We start from the raw sequence: 20336 nt of genomic DNA, 5'->3' as shown, positions 1-20336 counted from the left end.
TCTGGTTTCATCTCACAAGGTGCGTTAATGAACTTGTCTCAGTGTCCTGAGACACTGAATTAATGAATGAATTAATTTGTCTCATGAAAACGGAATATCTACTTTCTGTTGGAAGACTGCTCGAGTTCAAACTTCACTCAAAAAGGACATGAAAAATCTAGATAACTATTGATCAAATCATGAAGAAAACTGTCATTCAACATATTCTCATATATATGGAATGCTTCAAAATCTCAAGCGCTGAACAAAAAGGTTTCTTCCCAGAAGAAATTCTTCCATACGCTTTTGACGATACAAGTACCGGAATGGATTTTCAATTATTAGAATGGGAATATACTTGTGGATTTGAACTTCTTTTTCACACATTTGTCTCGATTCAAAAAACTTTCAGATGATTTAGATTTCAACTAAGATTTAGAGCCTATTGTGTACAATCTCCACTGGTTGTGTTTTTTTTCTATTGTCAGTTTTTCAAGAGAGATTCCACCAAACAACATTCTAAAAATAATTCATTTTGATTTACTGAACTTCTGCTCCCGTGAAGATGAGTTGCTCATATATCCTATCTAGTGTATATCCTATCAGAGTTTCTGGAGAACCATAAAGGAGGATTTCATATATATAATTTGTATCATCATAAGTGTGGCGGAACAAAATGGCCAACGTGAGCTAACCTTTTTGACAAATTTTATAAATTACCTTGGAAATGTCAGCGGCCTTTCATCTCTTTCCAAAATTTATCAATAACATGTCAAAATTTCTAGTCCTAATATTCTACTAAAATCTAAAACCTAGCATTACATTTCGAAAAAAAATACCTCAAATAACTTAATAATATGAAATAACACTACCCGGTGATTCATCAAAATGTAAGTGTTCCGAAAACGAAACATATGGAATACAAATTCATATAATACGCTACCTTATCGGGACTTAATTAAATATTCCTAAATAAGTCACGTACGAGCGCCTAAATATTTAATCGAAAGCCGTTATTTCCAGTCCCAGTGATAACGAGAAGAAAGCAACAGATTTTTCGGAAAAACAAACCGCCCTGAAGAACGAAAAATGGAAAAAATTACGTCAGATACGGACATAACTTCATCCATCAGCGCTAGTAGTTCTAACGAGTCTCTGCAGTCCCCTGAAGCGAAAGACAACCAAGATCGAGCAAATCAGTGAGTTCCCAGTTGATTATACTCTTTCCTCATTAATTTCGCTCCTCTGTTTCAGCAAAATGTTGAAACCCTCATTCAATTCCTGCATGCGTTTAGAAAGTAACATTCCTACCTTCACCGTATCCTCCAATCCCTCCAAAGACTCCTTAGATGACTTTCTCAGAGCTACGACAGACAGGTTAACAATTTAAATTTTGTGTATGGTTCAGATTTATTTCAGAGTGTATTCATGGTTTCGTTCCTATGGTTCGATGACTCTATTACTTGCTTCATGAATTTAGGCGTGTGAGAGGTTTATTGACTGGATTTTAAGAATAAAATGAAGAGGAGATTTATGAGAAATGAAAAATTATACCGTAATTAATGTGGTACTTATATTGTTGTCATCATTCACTGGCTCTTGAACCCTCAAGATTTCGTTTGCAAAATAATCGTCTAGTTTGACTTTTAAAGTTGGTGTTTGAATGTCAAACAAATTATGAAACATGACAATAAAGTAGTTTTTTTTTAACTGAGTGATTTAAATTTCAAAACTCGTATCTCTGAGTTTTACTGCCCAAAATATTATTTTGCAATTCGAAAACAGTTAAAATAAACACTGCAGTTTTCTATAAAAAAAGATTTTGAAGCAGTTGGATTACCACCCTGAATCTAGTATCGTTTTATCGATATGGGTTTATCACATTACTACGCAATGTACTGTTAGTGAAACTAATAGTATTTAAAAAAATTGAGGACGTTTCATAAGAGACCATCCATGATGATAATTATAGAATATTCACAATAAATTTTATTTAATACACGTTTTGCTACACAGTAGCTTCATCAGTAGGACTATTCTACAATGTCATTAATATAACAGATAGATAAATGATTATATCTGGCAAAACAGTTACATGTTAATATAATACAATATTACTTATGGGGAAACAGGTAATTTATAAATGTGATTGCACCTTGTATATCCCCACTTGTTTTTTTTATACCATTTCATCTTCATCGTCCTTATTAGATAACAATATAGACTCATCATTCACTTATCCTACAAAATCAGCATATTGAAAACAAATTTCACTCAGTGATACACAAATACTGTCTCTTGACGAGCGTTTCGCTAACCAAGTTAGTATCATCAGGAGGTGATTGAAAAATGTGCTGACCAAGTTAGCATAATCAGGAAATGACTAAAAACTGTGCTAACCAAGTTGTCATCATCAGAAGACGACTTAGAACGGTGCTAACCAAGTTAGTATCATCAGGAGATGATTTTAATCTGTGCTAACCAAGTAATCATAATCAGGAGATGACTAAACTATACAAATAAAGTTAGCATCATCGGGATATGACTAAAACTGTGATAACCCATTAATCATAATCAGGAGGTCACTGAAACTGCGTTAGGCAAGTTATCATCAGCGGGAGATGACTAAAAACTGTGCCAACCAAGTTAGCATTACCAGGATATGACTTAAAACTGTGCTTACCAAGTAAACATCATCAGGAGATGATGTTTACTTGGTAAGCAGGAGATGAGTTATCTCCCGCTGCTCACGGTCAGCGGGAGATAACTAAAAACTGTGCTAACCAAGTTAGCATCATCTGGAAATGACTTGAAACTGTGCTATCCAAGCACTCATCATCAGGAGACGACTAAAAACTGTGCTAACCCAAGTTAGCATCATCAAAAGATGACGTAAAACTGTCCAACCAAGTAATCATAATCAAGGAGACGGCTTGAAATGGTGCCAACCCAGTAGTCATAATCAGGAGATGACAAAAAAATGTGCTAAACAAGTAAGCATCATCAGTAAATGACTTAAAACTGTGCTAACCAAGTAATTATCATCATGAGATGACTTAAAACTGTGCTAACCAAGTAATCATAATTAGGAGCTGACTAAAAACTGTGCTCACCAAGTTAGCACGAGCGGGAGAGGGCTAAAAACTGTGCTAATCAAGTTATCATCAGGAGACGACTGTGCTAACCAAGGTAGCATCATCAGTAAATGACTTGAAACTGTACTAACCAAGTACTTATCATCAGGAGGTGAATAAAAACTGAGCTAATTAAGTGGGCATCATTAGGAGACGACTTAAAACTTTATCAACTAAGTAATCATAATCAACGAAACGACTAAAAACTGTGCTAATCAAGGTATGATCACCAGGAGATGATTGAAAACTGTGCCAACCAACTAATCACAATCAAAGAAACTACTTGAAACTGTGCCAACCTAGTAACCGTAATCAGGAGATGACTTAAAACTGTGCTAACCAAGTAATAATAATCAGGAGATGACTAAAAACTGGTAATTAAAGTTAGAATCATCAAAAGATGATTTGAAATTGTGCTAACCAAGTTAGCATCGTTAGGAGTTGACTAAAAACTGTTTTTAGTAATCTTCTGATGATGCCAACTTGATTAGCGAAACGCTAACATTTTATTGAATTCATTTTAAAAAAACTTTCAATAATTTTTTTGATCAATTCAGTATACTTTGATAGTTTTTGCAACAGTTGAAGCTGTAAACGCAACTATTTCCGATAGTTTTTTTGGATTTCCAGTTTTGGATAATTGCTTATTCAATTTTTCTATTAATAGTATTAATAGTAAAAACAATCCAAAATCATTATTTTCAAAAATGTCTCTACAAAAAGCGACGACAAACATACATGTTGCAGTGAAAAAATCATCACAGAAGCCCCGGGTCTTTCATCGGAAGAAACTTGGCTGTCTGGGGGTCCCGCGGGTTCACGAAGCAGTGTCTTGATGTTCAGGAGTTCGGCATTGGCCAACACTTCCGAACTGGCGATTCAAGAAAAGCCTGCCCACAAACTACACATCACTTACAAAGTATTACAGGCCGAGACGAAGCTGCTGTCCAAACTACTCGATTGCCATGGCGTAACAGAAGTCGCGCCGAATTCCTCTGACTTCAACTTGCTCTGGACCGGATCTCATCCCAAACCAGGTCTGCATTGCAATAAATCATGCCTTGAAAGTTGTGTTTATTCATGATTTCACTTCAGGAACTCTTCGGTCCATGGCCCCGCATCAGAGGGTGAACCACTTTCCACGTTCCTATGAGTTGACTCGCAAGGATCGTCTCTACAAAAATATCGAACGTATGCAGCACACTAAAGGATTCAAACACTTCGATTTCATCCCTCAAACTTTCATCATGCCTCTGGAGTACAGGGAATTGTGCACGACTCATCATCGGATGAAAGGGCCGTGGATAGTCAAGCCGGTCGCTTCGAGTAGAGGCAGAGGTACAGCTCAGTCCTCCAAAGTATGTAATTTCATTCGTAACTAGTATAATTGTAGGTATTTTCATTGTGGAAGCCCCGAATCAGGTGCCACTAGAGGAGCCTGTTGTGGTAGCCAAGTATATATCTAACCCTCTTTTGGTAGCTGGTCATAAATGCGACCTTAGACTGTATGTTGTTGTCACCAGTTTTGATCCATTATTGGTATATATTTATGAGGAAGGATTGGTTAGATTCGCCACCGTCAAATACGACTCTAGTCACAAGCAGCTCTGGAATCCTTGCATGCATCTCTGCAATTACAGCATTAATAAATACCATAGTGATTATGTCAAGTAAGTGTTTTTTTTTTTTTTTGACACATCTTATTACATTTTTGAGTGACACTTTTTCGGGAACCTTTCACTAAACAGTTCACAAACCTACAACATGTGTTTCATTTTGCAGTAGCTTCTTCAGGCGTGTTTCAGTTGTACACTGAAACACTAGTTGCTGTTTTGTACACTAATTGGTTAAAATCTTACTATCTTGATTGAATATTTTATCATGGCTTATCATCAAGAATTGGTCAATATAGGAGAGCCATACAAATTGACAACTTTGAAATTACAAAAAAAATCTGGCTCTCAAATTTCAATTATTTCACTATTAATATTCTGTTTAAAAATATGTATAAAATATGCTTTTTCCGTTAACCAGCTATCGCACCCCTACGAACGACAACCCTCAGAAGCTAAGAAACTTGTGCGAGCTAAGAACCAACGAGGTCTTACCTTTTAACGTGTGATTCCTAACACACATCATGTTGATTTTTCACTTCGTTATAAAAATTATACAATGAAAATACCCAAAGAAAATGAATAAAATAAAAACAGCAAATGAAATTCAAAAGTACAACTAAGTATGACAACTGACACTAATGACAAATACACAGAGTAGCCCACTTTGAAAAAGAACCTGTGCTGTGAACGAATTTTTTTTCGCAATAAAACAAAAAAAAAGTACATCACTATCGTCTGACAGCTAACCCTAATGACAAATATACAGAGCAGTCAACATACAAAAAATACATATACCTCAAATGAAATCCTAACCTATGAATTTTAAGTATCAATTATGAATTAAATGGAAAATACTGCCTGATGAAGTTGAACCTGCAAAATAGAAACTACAACAATTTATTTATTAGAAATAAGTTGCAAGCAATATACAAACAATAATGATATTGAACTAGAACAAAAACGAATATTGAGATATAAAAAAAATACCAAAGGACATAACCTAATTACAATCAATTATGTCATATCCACTAGTACTCCATTTAGAGTCTTACTGAATGTAAAGATAAAAGTAAAACAAACACTGACATAATGGACAAGGTTCTACTATAATGGAAATCGTGAACAAACAAAAATATCAACAATATATCTGTAACAAAATAGTGATTTCTTATGAAATCAAATAGTGCCAACATTGAAAGACTTCAAAAAGCGGAATGATTATAAAAAACTAGTTTTTTCATCATATGTCTCACTATTTTCTTCTTAAAATCGTGATATCTCTCAATTGTTTGCTTTTTTCTTAGCTCTTCTTTCCGCTCTTTTTAGCTGGATTTTCTCCATATCTCTTTTTTCTTATTTTTTTTCTGTCACTCTTCAATTTTTTTTTCCTTGGTCCTAACATAATTCTCCCTCTTTGACAAATTTTTTCGTTTCTCTCATCCTCTATTATCACTAAACTCTCCTTGTCTTTCTTCTAGTCTCTTCCTTCCATCTCTTTCTTGAATGCCATTTTGTTTTACGTTTTTTTTCTGTTTTTTGTCCTACTTCCTTTGTGTGAACTTGATTGGTTTTTCTGTGTAGTTTATGTCGATCTTCTCATCTTTCTGTTGAGTTGATTCTCTTTTTCCTCTCCCTGAATTTGTTTTACTTTGTCTCCCTGAATTTGTTTTACTTTGTCTCCCTAACTCTTGTTTCGTCTTTCTCGTCCTGTGGACATCTCTCTATATTTTCATCGACTTTCGTTTTCGTCGACTTATTTCTCTAGTTTCCAAATAATTTTTGTCTTCCTCTTGTTTCTTTCGACTCTTATTTCCTTTGATCAATTTTCATTTTTTCTGTAGTTGCTTTCAATTGATCCTGAATAATTGATTACGTCATTCTTGTTGATTCAAATCATTCCTTTCCATGCATCAAAGCACTAGAAAGTAAGAAAAAGTAGCACAAGGAAAATGAGAGAAAGTACAGAGACAGAATATTTTATAATTACGATAAAGGATAATAATTGGAACTAAGAGGGGAATGTATGTAATTTTTGTATAGTTCTGTATTATAACGATTTTGCAGATCTGATGATCCGTCCGCCGAAAACGTCGGCCACAAATGGACGTTGAGCGCCCTTTTGCGACATCTGAAAGCCGAGGGAAAAGATACCGGCTTGCTGATGTCACAAATCGAAGATATGGTGATCAAAGCGATACTGGCTTCGGCCAACTCGGTGATATCCGCTTGCAAAATGTTCGTTCCATACAGCAACAATTGTTTCGGTGAGTAACCTTTAAATTAATCCGCGACTGTTTTGTTCCGGACAATTATTTGTTTACAGAATTGTATGGTTTCGATGTACTCATAGACAAAAACCTGAAACCGTGGCTTCTAGAGGTGAACTTGTCTCCTTCATTGAATTGCGACAGTCCGTTGGATGTGAGATTGAAGTCTGCCATGCTGGCCGATCTTTTGTCTCTTATTGGAATACCTGCGGTAGATCCGGTCCTTAGACTCGTTACGACACCAGTAATGACGAAGCAGAGCCAAAACTTGAAGATGAAGTTCAGCAACGTAAGTCAGTTATTGAATAATATTATTGAGAGCTTCATTGATTATTGTTACCACTATTATCTATATGTATGTTGATCAGTAATTGTTGAAAATGAATAAAAAGAATGGTGTGCCGCAGGGAAGGCTTTTGGTCCCCCTCTTGCTTGACATTTACAGTTGCTGGGCGACACGCCTGTAATTTTTGATGTTTCCGATTGAGGGAAACGATTTATTGTTAGTATTATTATCAGTGTCGACGGGTACACTCCGCTGACGGTTTGAGCAACTCTTTGCCTAAGCAGACCACTTCCAAATCCAACGCTACCAGCAGGACTTCTTCGGCTTCTCTCCAGTTCACCTCGGAAGAGGCTAAGATCGTGCGGAATGCGACGGCGCAGTTCAAAAGGAGGGGCGGCTTCGTCAGGATATTTCCCGCCTCCGACAGTTGGGCCAAGTATTCGCAGTATTTGGGTGAGCACTTGTTGCATGTCTCTTAGTGTGAAACTGCAAAATCTTAATTTGAAACGGTAAAATTTCAGATCCGACGACCGGGATCCCGATCTCCGGCACCGCATCGAGCAGCTACTGCCTCAACGTGCCCCACAACTACAACCAGCTCCTCTATACGTGCTTCTTCCCCAGCATCCCCGCCACCCCACGCCACCAAACCGATAAACCGAGGAGCAGGGCCAAATCTTCGGAAGCGAAGCGGGAACAGACCTCTTTGGACAGCCAGAGAGGTACGTTATCTGTTTCTCGTTTTCGATGCGCAGCCCAACCGAATTTTCCTCTTTCAGACACGAGCAAGGGCCTCAATGGGCGTCAGGACCGGTACGAGAGGATGCTCAGTCAGGGCCACAAGGCAGCGCTGGTGCCCCGAAAGGTCGCCAAGGAGGCGCATGGCGTCGAGCTGAAGAAGAAGGTGGTCGATATGTTGCGCAGCGGAAAGAAAATAACGTGAGTTCGAATTCAGTATAGTTTGTTGTTTTCGGAGGGTTATTAACAGTTAGTTCTTCCAAAACAAAGTAAGAATAAATCAATATGACATTTCTTTATTGCTAAAATATTGTAGTATTCAAGATGACCGTTATTTGGGATTCCCAACCGATTTTGTTGAATAGATATTTGTTCTAGCCAATGCGAGGCAAGAAAAACCTTCAGCCACTACTTAGTATGCGTCCTGAAGAGGATCGTCGCCGGTCCTGACCAAGAAGATCATGTGGAAATCGTGCTCAAATTCCTCCAGAAGGCTTCCAACTATTTACGGTCTTCGTTCAGTGTAAACGTAGGCGATACAGCTAGCTTCTCGTATCTTTTCTCAGTTCGAATTTTTTCAGGCGCCCAGCAACAAGCTCGACTACAAAGACCGAGCGGCCATTGTGGCTAAACAGCTGAACGACTTTTTGTATCTGTACAACAGGGAGACGGAGCTATTCGTTGATAAATCCGAAAAACCGAGCCAAATTCCTTCGAAGCTGTACAACGAGTTTTTGGAGAACGCGCGGTAAGTCGGGACGATTTCGATCGCTCCGTATAAATATCACTCGTGTTTATTGTGTTTCAGAGAGAGCGACCTCGAAGAAGTGCTGATCTACCAGACGACACAGACGGCGCCCACTTACGGCGCCACGCCGGGCTTCCAAGGCATCCTCAAGTGCATTCCAAGTGCACCGCGCTCCAAACTGCCCTACAAGCACGCCAAAGACCGCGGCTTGAAGGTTTCGCAGGTCTCTTGATTCTGCTCGGCGATCAGAAGCTTTTCTTTTTTCTTTCTAAGATGGCGTGACGGTCGCTGATCGGTGGACCGATCAGGATTGTATTCGCCGATCGGTTGACCGATCCGGATTGTATTCGCCGATCGGTAGGCCGATCGAAATTGTATCCGCTAATCGATGGACAAATCCAGATTGTTTTCACTGATTGGTAGACCGATCCGGGTTTTATTCGCCAATCGGTGGACTAATCAGGATTGTATTCGCTGATCGGTAGACCGGTCCGGATTGTATTCGCTGATCGGTGGACGAATTAAGATTGTATTTGCTGGAGAGTTTTCCTACGATTGTGTATACTACCGATCGCGAATACTCGTTGGTTGGTTGATGGTCCTGATCGGTCCTCCGACGATATTTATTCGTTTGTGATACTTAACTCGGTCACCTTGTATCTTTCAAGACGACTTTTCTCTGTGATACTTGTCAGCTTAGCTCGTTTCAGCAGGTTAGAAGCATGTACATACATACAGACTCACAAACACATACCGTTGAGGCACTAATCTTCACGATAGCTCTCGCTTAGTGTTCGTAGTTACCGAAATGATTATTTATTTTTTAATTGAGAGTGATTTATTTTTTGTTGATTTTCCTCGCACGTTGCTTTTTCGTTTTATATTTATATGTTGATTGTTTGATCTCGTTTAAAACGGAAGCTAAAAATACGGGAAATGTCGCGGAAAAAATCAGTGGTGCACCAAAATTTGTGTATTTTTTATAGTTTGGGGTTGGAAAGGATTCTTGCAGGGTACTCGGTATTTTCTTATATACTGTGTTATTACAATTATTAGATTATTTCTTAATCATTGGCAGAATTTAAGTTAGGAATCGGAACTCGCTGGATTTATATCGCCTTCAATTTGTGAAACTTTAATCTATTAACGTGAACGTATATATTCACTACTTACCAGTTTTATCTCAATAGTCGAAACATTATTTTCACTCCACTTTGAATCTTAACTATAGCTAATTTGAATGTAAAAATTCTAAAAAGTTAATTTCAGAGTATCTGGACTCTAGCCACCCTACTAACCCTAAAACTAGAGATTCTAACCTTTTATATAACACTGAATGTACTAATTCTAAAATATTCTTACTGAGATTTTTAGCAAATTTACTTGTCTCCATCTCTTTACTGTTTTGAAAAATATTAACCTCAGCTTTAGCCACTTTATTATCGCAAAAACTGATGAATTGTGAATTTGAGACGACTTTCAACTCAACAATCCTTGCACTTATTCCAGGATGATGGTCATTGCTTCTTTGCAAATCATGTTTGTCTTCATTTACACTAGCAATATAATTTCATTTGTAGAAAAATTAATTTCACGGACTCACGGCAATTTAGCCACAAGCAAATTGCATGGAATCATGGAGTGTGAAGAATGCAGATAATCATGATATCACGTTTCCTGTAGTTCTTTATATCAATAATCTGTTATCAAAAAGACTGACCTGTGACCCTAGTCACAACTACCATGAATTCATAAAAAATTTTGGTGCCCACTTGATTTTTGAAATCCGTTTTGTTTTTTAGTAACTTAATTTGTTGGAAATACGTAATGCTGATGATTCTTGTGCATTGTACCACACTATAAAATTTCTGGTAGAGAAATTCAAGCGGCCAACTTTTATAATTATCTGCAATAAACGAATGATTAATGTGGATTTCTCAGAATGGAACTGTGCAGTGGTTGCTATGTTGCATGAACGCCTCAAAATTTCAGTTTGACTAAGATTTTTGTGTTTGAATATTTATTTACACTGCCGTTTATTATTTATTTATAATGTTTCATTATACGAACAGCTTTAGATATTGAATGATATATAGTGGTAGCTTTTGGAATTTTGACTACTTTTACACTTCCTTTTCGATGTTGTTGATATTAAATATGAAAAAATGGCTGACAAAGTGCTGGATATTTTTCGACCGATTCGACATGAGTTTGTATAAATAATAACGTTTGAATTTTTACATAATTAACATTGTGATGAAATATAAATCAAGTTGGCAATGAAACGCTTTTGTTTCCCCGTACCTCAATATTACAATGCCTTTGATATCTTGAGATATGTAAAGCAGAAGGAAAACCAGAAAATCTATTGTCTTCTTCTCTTTTTTATGGTCTTTGATTCCCTTCAGCGCAGTAGACCAGAGGAAATCATTGTGAAGAACTAATTCTCGTGGCAAATTGAAATACAATCATTATAAAGTATTCATCAAAAAGCCTATCTACTATGATATAAAAAAAATGTTTCGTGCGCTTTATATGTGATCTAAGTGATATTTGGCGCCAAATTTGTGACATTTGTGTGCTATTTATGAAGCAACGTCCTAAGTATCATCACATTTAAAACAGATTATGGTTCATTCATCAAATACTCTATTTCACTTTAGGAAACTTGAAGTGATTTGTGGCATTTGGTACACACATTTGGTGACAAATTTGTGAGTTGTGTGCTATTTGTGACTCTGTAGATTTGTGCGCCATTTATGAAGCAACATGATACTCATCATCACAAATACTGTATCTTTCACTTACAAAAAGTTGAAGTCTTTGGTATACGAATAAATCGTGACCCCTTCAGAATTACAGAGTAGGAATATAACTATTAATGGAATCCAGAAATGGAAAACAACGCCTCTCATAGACATTTTAATAACTCTCACAGCTGAAAACAAATATATTTTGAAGTAGTTTGCCCAGGGCGTACATGACCAAAATTAGCAAAGTTGAACTACTCGCTTAGTAAATATGTGTTTCCGGATTTTAATTCTTAGCAACCGCTATTTAACTTTTGGGGATGACTCGATGTAGGATAAGAATAGTAGGTATGTTCGGTTTTGAAAATCTGGAGACGAGCGGGCTAATAACATATGATCGATTTGGTTTTTTTACAACGGAAATGTAATTTATATATTTTTGAATTAAAACATTTTTTGAAACTATTTTAGAATGACTACCGATGAAAAAGTCACTATTTTGTCTATAAACAGGTGTCATGAACTCGTTTATAAGGACAATGATTTGCTGACAAACAAGTTTCAAAACGCTTGCCGAGCTAATCGAGCGGTTCCATATGAATTAAACGAACATACCTAGTGAAAACAAAACACACCCTAAATTGTCTACATAAGTGAGCCCTCTACGAACTGATAGATGTACTATTATTATTTCATCTTAAGATGACAGTTTTTTAAAGAACAAGTAAGAAACAAATAGCAAGTAAAATCAGTTGATGGGTTTATTTTATCAATAATAACATTTTATAAACATAAACTGTTATTTACAGTTAAATATATTTATGATCTTTTGAACGGTGACACTATAGAAATAATCTCTAATAGAACTTAAAGGAACTGCTTTCAATTATCTTCTGGCTCTTCCACATCCTTATTTTCCTGAAAAAAAAAAAATTAACAAGTGTAGAAGGATCTTTACATCTTCTTTCATGGTAAACTTACTTTGATACGTTTCCCAAACATGGAATAGAATGTAACCGTACTAGTAGACTTTTGGCCCGTATTTTGATTAAATACTGAACAATTTTTGTATGGTGGACAATATAAATGCAGACTTATAGCGGTGTCGACGTTAGACGAATTTTCAACTCGATGCAGTCCAATGGAATCTGAAAAATAGGCGGTGGGATACATTAACAAGATTTTTAGGGTAAGTTTTTTTAGAAATTCACCATAATTCAATGTCCTGGGTCAATTTATATTTAATTTTTGAATCGAAAGCAATACAATTGGAGTCGTGGTTGAAAGTGGATGTACATTTTAATCGAATGCACAAATGACTTCGACTACCAATAAAAATTTATGGCAAACTCAAAATTTTATTTTCGGGCTCTTGGAAGTGATTTAACACTCCCGCTTTTAAAAAATCGCTCCAAAAACTTCTTATTGCCTATGAAAATGATTATAGGTATATTTCATCAAAACATGCATTAACATAAATTACAACTTTAAAAAGGACGTCATCGTAATAAAACAAACAAAACATTGTAACGAAAACATACTAGCTATCATTACGTAACGTGATCGATTTAACAAAATATCGAAAGATACTATTAGCACCAGAGAAATAAGTGTTTCTTGATTACGTTTTGGATCTTCATCAAGTATCGGCTGATTCCATCACATAACAAATGCAAATTCATCTTCATCATGCATAAAATAAGAGGATCGTATTTAAAATTTCAGAGTTGTGTTGCTCTCAGTCTGACGACACTCTGTATAGAAATTATATGATCATATTATCTCGAGATATTCATCTTTCCCAACTAGCTACACCGTAGATTCTGGTAAATGTCTGCCGGGAAACAACTACTTCCCCGGCTAATACCACGCTGGATATTGAATTATATCCCAAATTTTCACTCACCATTGATGTAACAAACGTCGTTGACGAAAAGCGGTTTCCTGCCGACTTCCTCCAAAGGCTCGAGAATTTTCTGCGGCCAAGCAAACCTAATTTCTTCCAGAGAACCTTGTAACATTTTCATAAAACAGTGGGCGTTTGCATGGTCGTGGATCGCCGAACCGTGGCCTTCACCCCAACAAAGAATCATCAGGTTGTACTTTCCGTTGCCGACGTCGACCAAATTCCTCGTGTATCTAAAACAAATCCGTAATACATGAAAAAACTCGGTCAATGTTAAAAAAATTGTTAAGATACCTACCCCATTCGAATGGGGGGAGGTTTTCCTACCACTATTAACCCGTTTAATCCAACACATTATTTGGATTTTGGACGTGCTTGTACGAAAGTAGTAATTCAGGCACTTCATCAGGACAATACAAGTGAGCTCTTATTTATTTTCTTCTGTCTGCGAAACTTTACGTTAAGATGTAGACGTTCAACAAGCTTTGCTTAGTTTTAATAATGTTTTTGTGACAGAAAGCAAGTAGAATATTTTTTTCAGCAATGCATGAAGAAAATGCGAGCAGATACACAGAGAACAGGTTTCGAAAATGCTCTCAATATCTCATTTCACATGTTTAGTTGAACCAGAATAGTTCAGGTTTTCTAAATCGACTTGATTATGTTGGTAATTAGAATATCTTGTCCGTTAGGCCGAATTACTTGACACGGATGAAAAATTTATGGAACTACATGTTTATTGTTCAGTGTTCTTTTTGGTCTTTTCGGTCTTTTTGGGATTTTTCACCTTACACATACTGATAAAATATATACACTGTGTCCGTAAAGTATGGAACAAATTCATTTTTAGCTAAACAGGTCATTTTAAGAAATAATCCTGAAACACGTCGATTTTTGATGTTAATTTACCGTATTTTAAAATAATAATCTGATATACAGGGTGAATTACGTTCGAGTAATGACGTCACCGTCATTTTTTTAAATGGAACACCCCCATTTTGTGTCAATTTTCGGATTACTCTAGCTGAGTTGATTCCAAAAATGTATCACATGTTGATTCCAATTGGTACAGGGTGGACAAAAATACAGTAATTGTGTGTGTACTAATAAACTAACGCGTAACATTCTTTATTAGGTATATTAACAATATTATCAAAAATACTCATTGTCTAGCGGCAATTGGTTTAAATGTAACACCCCGTAGTTTGCTACATGTTTAGAGTAATACAAATGAGCTGTTTCCAAACATGTTTGGTACTTGTGGTCTAGCAGACAGAATATGAAAGAAATTATTTCTTATCTACATTTATAAAAAACATAGTCGTCTAGTTTTTTGTGAAATATCATTATTTGTTTAGTAATTTATTGATGTTCAGTGACAGTTTAGTACTACAATATTTTTGGTATTCGTGAATATTCGAATGATTGCTTAGATTTAATTGGAAGTAGAAATGGAGTTAAGTGTAAAACAAAGAATTGAAATACTTATGATGATTGGGGATGGAGACAGATCGCGAACTCAGATGGAAGTGTGCAATTTGTTTAATAATAAATATCCAGAAAGACCTATAACGCGTTCAACAGTCAGTAAGCTGGAAACGAAATTTCGAGAAACTGGTACGGTTGCAAATGTACGCAAATCAGGTCGTCCCCCTGCAAATGCTGATACAGCATTAGATGTTTTACTGAGTTTTGAAGAAGCTGCGCACACTTCTGTTCGTAAAGTTAGTCGCGAAATCGGTGTTGGCAAAACAACGGTACACAAACTATTGAAGCTTGAAAAATGGCATCCTTATAAAATCAAACTTGTGCAAGAATTAAACGAAGATGATCCCGATAGACGACTCCAATTTTGCGAAGAAATGATGGATAAATGTCACCGAGACCCTCTCTTGATACAAAACATTATTTTTTCTGATGAGTCCACTTTCACGTTAAATGGTGAGGTTAACCGTCAGAATTGTAGATACTGGGCAAAAGAAAACCCCCACTGGATGCGTGTGCATCATACACAATACCCTCAAAAGGTAAATGTATGGGCTGGAATTGTACGAAATCGAATCATTGGACCCTACTTTATCGAAGGTAATTTAAACGGGGCAAAGCACCTTGAGTTTTTAAGGGGGTATCTCGTACCTACTTTACGTAATTTATTTCCCAGCAGACGTAATCCTGGAGGTTTTGATGAAAGTTTATGGTTTCAATAGGATGGTGCACCTCCACATTATGCTATAGATGTTAGAAGGTACGTAGATGAAATTTTTCCGAACAGGTGGATTGGTAGACGTGGACCCACTGAATGGCCAGCGAGGTCACCAGATTTAAATCCTTTGGATTATTTTCTGTGGGGCCATCTGAAGAATGTTATTGATAAAACGAAACCAGCAAATATTGAAGATGTACAAGCGAAAATTCGAACAGAAATAAACGATATTACGCAAGAAACCATACACAAGGTTCAACAAGAATTTGTACACCGTTTGGGTTACTGTCAAATACAGCAAGGGCTGCAGTTCGAACATTTAATATAAATTCATGTATTCCAGCATATTCTGTCCGCCTAGACAATAAGTATTTTTGATAATATTGTTAATTTACCTAATAAATAATGTTACGCGTTACTTTATTAGCACACACACAACTACTGTATTTTTGTCCACCCTGTACCAATTGGAATCAACATGTGATACATTTTTGGAATCAACTCAGCTAGAGTAATCCGAAAATTGAGACAAAATGGGGGCGTTCCATTTAAAAAAAATGACGGTGACGTCATTACTCGAACGTAATTCACCCTGTATATCAGATTATTATTTTAAAATACGGTAAATTAACATCATAAATCGACGTGTTTCAGGATTATTTCTTAAAATGACCTGTTTAGCTAAAAATGAATTTGTTCCATACTTTACGGACACAGTGTATAAAGATGGCAATAGCAGTCAAAAACTTTTGCGGAATGAATAAAGGTCTACAAGAGTGTCATGTTTTGGATAATACGAGGTGTACTCAAAAAACAAGGTGAATTTTCATGTTTCTCCTCGAAAAGTTCTGATATCAGGAGCGGGTGATTCTAAAGGACCCAATTTGTATGTACCAGCTCGTCGTGATAACGAGGTGCCTCATCTCGCTGAAACCTAATATCAGTTGAAAACACATTCGGGTTTGAAAATTTTCCAAATCGGAAGACAGGCAGAGGTGGACCCTTCAAAGAGCCAACTAGATCACTTGATACAACACCTATGGATGTTTTTGTGAAAATATGTGACATCTGAAGTGTACACACAACTGCTATTAATTTCAGAACACGTGGATGAAAAAAAGGGGTGCTTGCAACGATATTATTTCAGGAGCATTTCATATTTTTAGCATCTATTGGAATCGCTGGAGTGAGTATTGAATTTTTTCAATTGTGATATTCATAGTTCGTTTGCAGATTTTTGAAACAAATATTAAACTGGCTAATTATTTGGTAATGGCTGACTGAGTTTCAGAAAACAAAAAAATATTGGATAGAAAGTTGAGATACATGTCAAACGAGTTATCACAAAATCCCTATTTCTATTTGCCCTTTCGGCAACGAGTAAAGCAACAGAATTGTCTTCCTTATCAAAAAGTACTGAAAACAATACCCTTTTACGTAAATTTTGTCCAACCTTGATATCTCGTTCCGATCAAAAGTGAAGAGGGGGAAGACTGGGGGGGGGAGACTATTTACCTCTGCTCCGTATATAACTGCTGTTTCTGAATTTGTTATAAATTATGTCTTAATTGAGAATGATTGCACCAGACATAGGTATTTGTTTTTAAAGAGTTTGTCCTCGAAGTCAACGCGTATACCACTGATGATATCTGCCACAGTAGCGAACGAAACGTTTGGTTATTCGACGTGGGCCTACCAGCCCAGATTCTGTTCCCTATTGAAACATATTAAGTTCTTCATTTTCTCACCTGTATCTGTCGAACTTTGCGAATTTCTTCCAATCCGCCGGGTTGGACTTGTAGGCCGTCATCACGTATCGAACCAAATCAATATTGACCGAATCACTTTCGAAAATCACCCTCAGTTCCCGGATCAAATCGTCCAAACAATTAATAACGGGCAGAGCAGCGCCCATTTGCTTATAAAACTTGATATCGAAGTCATCTTCAGGTTTGTAGTCAACGAAATTGTTGTACTCGCACACGGACATATTTCCTTTTGCACTTTTTCGAACTGTCTGTAACTAATTCGTCGAAATTAGACTCTCGAATGCCACTGATAAACCCCCTTCGATTTTATCTCGGGTCAGATGCGATGTTTCAATATCTTCTTCACTGATTTTTTTCGTCATGAGGCACTAACAACAACATGAATGTTGAGCAATCGTGACATGGTCGTCGTCGGGAGAATCTCTGGTTGATAACGGCGCAAGAATGTTGGCAAGTTTCACTTCAACTAGGAGGTGGTACAATAATTTTCCATCCACATTCCGTAATCAGAATGGTACCCTCATTAAGGGGCACTAATTGAAGAGGCATTGGCGTAACTACGGTCCGTTTCCTAATAGTAAAAAGTAATAAATGCTCGTTATAAAGGCGAGTCGCCAACAGAGAACTAAACAGAATTTTGTGATTTCGTTTTGATTTGTCTCAGCTGGCAAACATTTCAATATCTAATATATAAAATTCTCATGTTACAGTGTTGTCTGAGAACATATTTTAATCTATTTTTCATACCCCTAAGCGAAAAGAGTGTTCCACCCCAAACTTTTCAAAACATTTTCTAGAAAACATGTTTCATTTTTATTTTTTTATGTTGTAGCATCAACAATAATAATAATTATAATAAATATCTTTATTTCTGAAGAATATTCACACAAAGATACAAAAACAGAAATAACGTCAGAAATATGTCAGACAGTATGGCTGAGGTATTCAACAATAGTATAGGGTTCTGTATTCAGTAGAATCTTATAAATTTCCTTTTTGAATTCACCAAGTTTATTTATTTGTTTGATGCTGGTGGGGAGTTTGTTGAACTTTTTCATGCTTTGATAGAACGGGCTCCTTTCTGTAACAGTTAGTCTATGTTTTGTGTATACATAGTCAAAATTTCTAGTGCTATATACATTTTGTGGTAGTCTATTTTCAAAAAGATGTTTGTTTCTAAAAAGAAATAACAGGAGTTTCTGTATATAGACTCTACATGATTTGCCTCTACATGATTCTCGTGAGTTTAGCTTCAGCATAGTTCTTGAAGCTCTTTTTTGTACAATAAAAATTTGCTCTGCATTTCTATGCAGAATATGACTGTTGAAACTCAGTATGCTGTCTATGTACAGTGCTATGAATTTTCACTCATTTTCTACTTTGAGCGAAATATTCGTCAGCCGAAGTTCTTGAGGTAAATCAAATCCTGCATGGTTTGTTTTGAACATTTCAGTTTGGTTTTATTGTCATTCAATATAAGTTTGTTTCTCCTGAACCACTCATCTGCCTTACAGAGGTTTTCTTCAGTTATGGATATCAGACCCGGATAATCCACTGCATTGTCCAGCAAGTTTGTGTCATCCGCCTAATTTGTCATTTTGCAATTTTTCCCACGAATCTCCTCCAGGTTATTTAGAAAAATGATAAACATCATTGGGCTAATTTTAGTACCTTGTGGCACCCCAATATCAATTGATTTTATGTCTGATTCAGCTTTGATTCTCTCCTTGTTAATTCCCTTTCTGACATCATGTTGCCACTTATTTCCTAGTTTAGAGGGCTCCCCCTTTTTCAATATGGGTTTGACTAATGCTAGCTTGAGTGAGTCAGGAAAAACTCCGTATTTTAAAGAATTGTTCGCAATATATACAATCGGATCTATCATTTCTTCTACACATAATTTAATAATTTTAGAGGGGACTTAATCATGTCCACTACTCATCTCACTTTTAATTTTTTTAACGATTTCCAAAATTTCATTTGCATTCGTTGGTGTTAGCAGTATTGATTTGTCATTTGATTTTATTTTGTGCGAAAACTTTTCATCCTGTTGTTGCTTCAATAAGTTGGAGACTGCACTTATCAAGATACATATAACTCTCAATTTCTACCCGTTTATCACCAACCCCTATTTTTAAGCCGTTTTAGAAATTTATTTATAAAATCGTTTGAAATCCCTAAAATAAACAATACAAATGAAAAATAAAAAACAATAGCTGAAAATAACAATTATATCATTGTAAGAACAATATTTTCAGTAAAACTGTGACACTCGGAAACGAAGCAAGTTTTATTGACATCGTGTAAGATACACTCTGTATAATCGTATATTCAGTTCTAAATCTAATTTCCACTATTATTTCAATTATTTAGGGGAACCCCATTGGGGGTTTTTGATGTTACGCCACATTTATATGATAGCGAAGGTCTTCTGGAATATTTTCGTTTGTAATTTTTGCACGTGCTCAACGCAACAAAAGACGTTTTTTACTGAATTATTCCCATACGGTGAAAATTGAATGTGTACACATGGTTTCTGTCAATTATCGAGAATGCGAGTAATTGCTTCCTGGAATTTTTTTACCTATTTTGCTGCAAAAATGTAGGGAAACGTACCTACTTATCTTCCATACATTTATTTCGAGTTTGAGGAAAAACCACGGTATTCAAATGAAAAAAATCCTATTTTTGTACATAAGTTCAGTAATACAGTGATAAACCAGGTATTCTTTACGTAAAATTTGATTCACTTTCGGATGATATTTGTTTGTTACTTAGTATACAGCGTGACTCACGGTCGATGGTAGGTTAGACGTTTCTGGAAAACGCAAAGCATGATTTTTCTGAAAATTTCACCTCTCACATTTCCTTACCTGTTCTATTGATCTAAAATATTTTCAGCATTACCGCGTTGCCACTTTCATCAAAAAGTCCTAGCAA

The 20336-nt window shown here is 36.2% G+C and overlaps 2 protein-coding genes and 1 long non-coding RNA gene across 9 annotated transcripts in view; 2 read left to right on the top strand and 1 right to left on the bottom strand.

Annotated features, from left to right (window-relative positions):
- The first annotated feature begins 710 nt into the window (after positions 1–710).
- On the top strand, positions 711–11053 carry TTLL5 (Tubulin tyrosine ligase-like 5). Of its 7 annotated transcripts, none has more exons than XM_074181334.1 (14): positions 711–869; positions 1003–1178; positions 1234–1356; positions 3861–4150; positions 4209–4451; positions 4507–4783; positions 6794–6993; positions 7053–7285; positions 7504–7735; positions 7804–8004; positions 8062–8221; positions 8399–8549; positions 8602–8768; positions 8829–11053. In XM_074181334.1, exons 2-14 carry the CDS (start codon positions 1069–1071, stop codon positions 8998–9000), a joined length of 2559 nt encoding a protein of 852 aa, XP_074037435.1. In that variant the 5' UTR covers positions 711–869; positions 1003–1068; the 3' UTR covers positions 9001–11053. The 7 variants fall into 7 exon arrangements, with proteins under 7 accessions (XP_074037435.1, XP_074037434.1, XP_074037433.1 ...); XM_074181333.1 differs by having other exon boundaries at positions 3837–4150; positions 7516–7735; XM_074181332.1 differs by having other exon boundaries at positions 3837–4150.
- A 1210-nt stretch (positions 11054–12263) lies between these two features.
- LOC111518214 (cysteine dioxygenase type 1) lies at positions 12264–17732 on the bottom strand. Its single transcript, XM_023174595.2, has 4 exons — positions 17376–17732; positions 13425–13657; positions 12500–12666; positions 12264–12436 (listed from the first exon to the last, which is right to left on the bottom strand). The coding sequence occupies exons 1-4, from the start codon at positions 17615–17617 to the stop codon at positions 12401–12403; spliced, it is 678 nt and encodes a 225-aa protein (XP_023030363.2). The 5' UTR covers positions 17618–17732; the 3' UTR covers positions 12264–12400.
- LOC111518215 (uncharacterized) overlaps positions 12580–20336 on the top strand; it is a 41042-nt gene continuing 33285 nt past the window's right edge. Inside the window, exon 1 of the long non-coding RNA XR_002723929.2 lies at positions 12580–12707. This is a non-coding gene — a long non-coding RNA (uncharacterized lncRNA). The remainder of the gene's footprint in view (positions 12708–20336) is intronic.

This window comes from Leptinotarsa decemlineata, unplaced genomic scaffold (assembly GCF_025532065.1).
Source record: "Leptinotarsa decemlineata unplaced genomic scaffold, Ldec_3_MD MMD2_tig00026307_RagTag_RagTag, whole genome shotgun sequence".
NCBI classification, from domain to species: Eukaryota; Metazoa; Arthropoda; class Insecta; order Coleoptera; family Chrysomelidae; genus Leptinotarsa; species Leptinotarsa decemlineata.
This window is presented reverse-complemented; position numbering and strand designations above follow the sequence as displayed.

What these genes read in the sequence shown, in the direction of transcription:
- LOC111518214 (XM_023174595.2), bottom strand. Translation starts at nt 17,617, where the DNA reads ATGTCCGTGTGCGAGTACAACAATTTCGTTGACTACAAACCTGAAGAT. An exon ending in GCAAAGTTCGACAGATACAG is followed by an intron (nt 13,658 to 17,375) that starts GTGAGAAAATGA and finishes GATTTGTTTTAG; the next exon opens with ATACACGAGGAATTTGGTCG. An exon ending in CGACGTTTGTTACATCAATG is followed by an intron (nt 12,667 to 13,424) that starts GTGAGTGAAAAT and finishes CCTATTTTTCAG; the next exon opens with ATTCCATTGGACTGCATCGA.
- TTLL5 (XM_074181332.1), top strand. Translation starts at nt 1,069, where the DNA reads ATGGAAAAAATTACGTCAGATACGGACATAACTTCATCCATCAGCGCT. An exon ending in TGAAGATGAAGTTCAGCAAC is followed by an intron (nt 7,286 to 7,503) that starts GTAAGTCAGTTA and finishes ATTTATTGTTAG; the next exon opens with TATTATTATCAGTGTCGACG. An exon ending in CGCAGCGGAAAGAAAATAAC is followed by an intron (nt 8,222 to 8,398) that starts GTGAGTTCGAAT and finishes TATTTGTTCTAG; the next exon opens with CCAATGCGAGGCAAGAAAAA.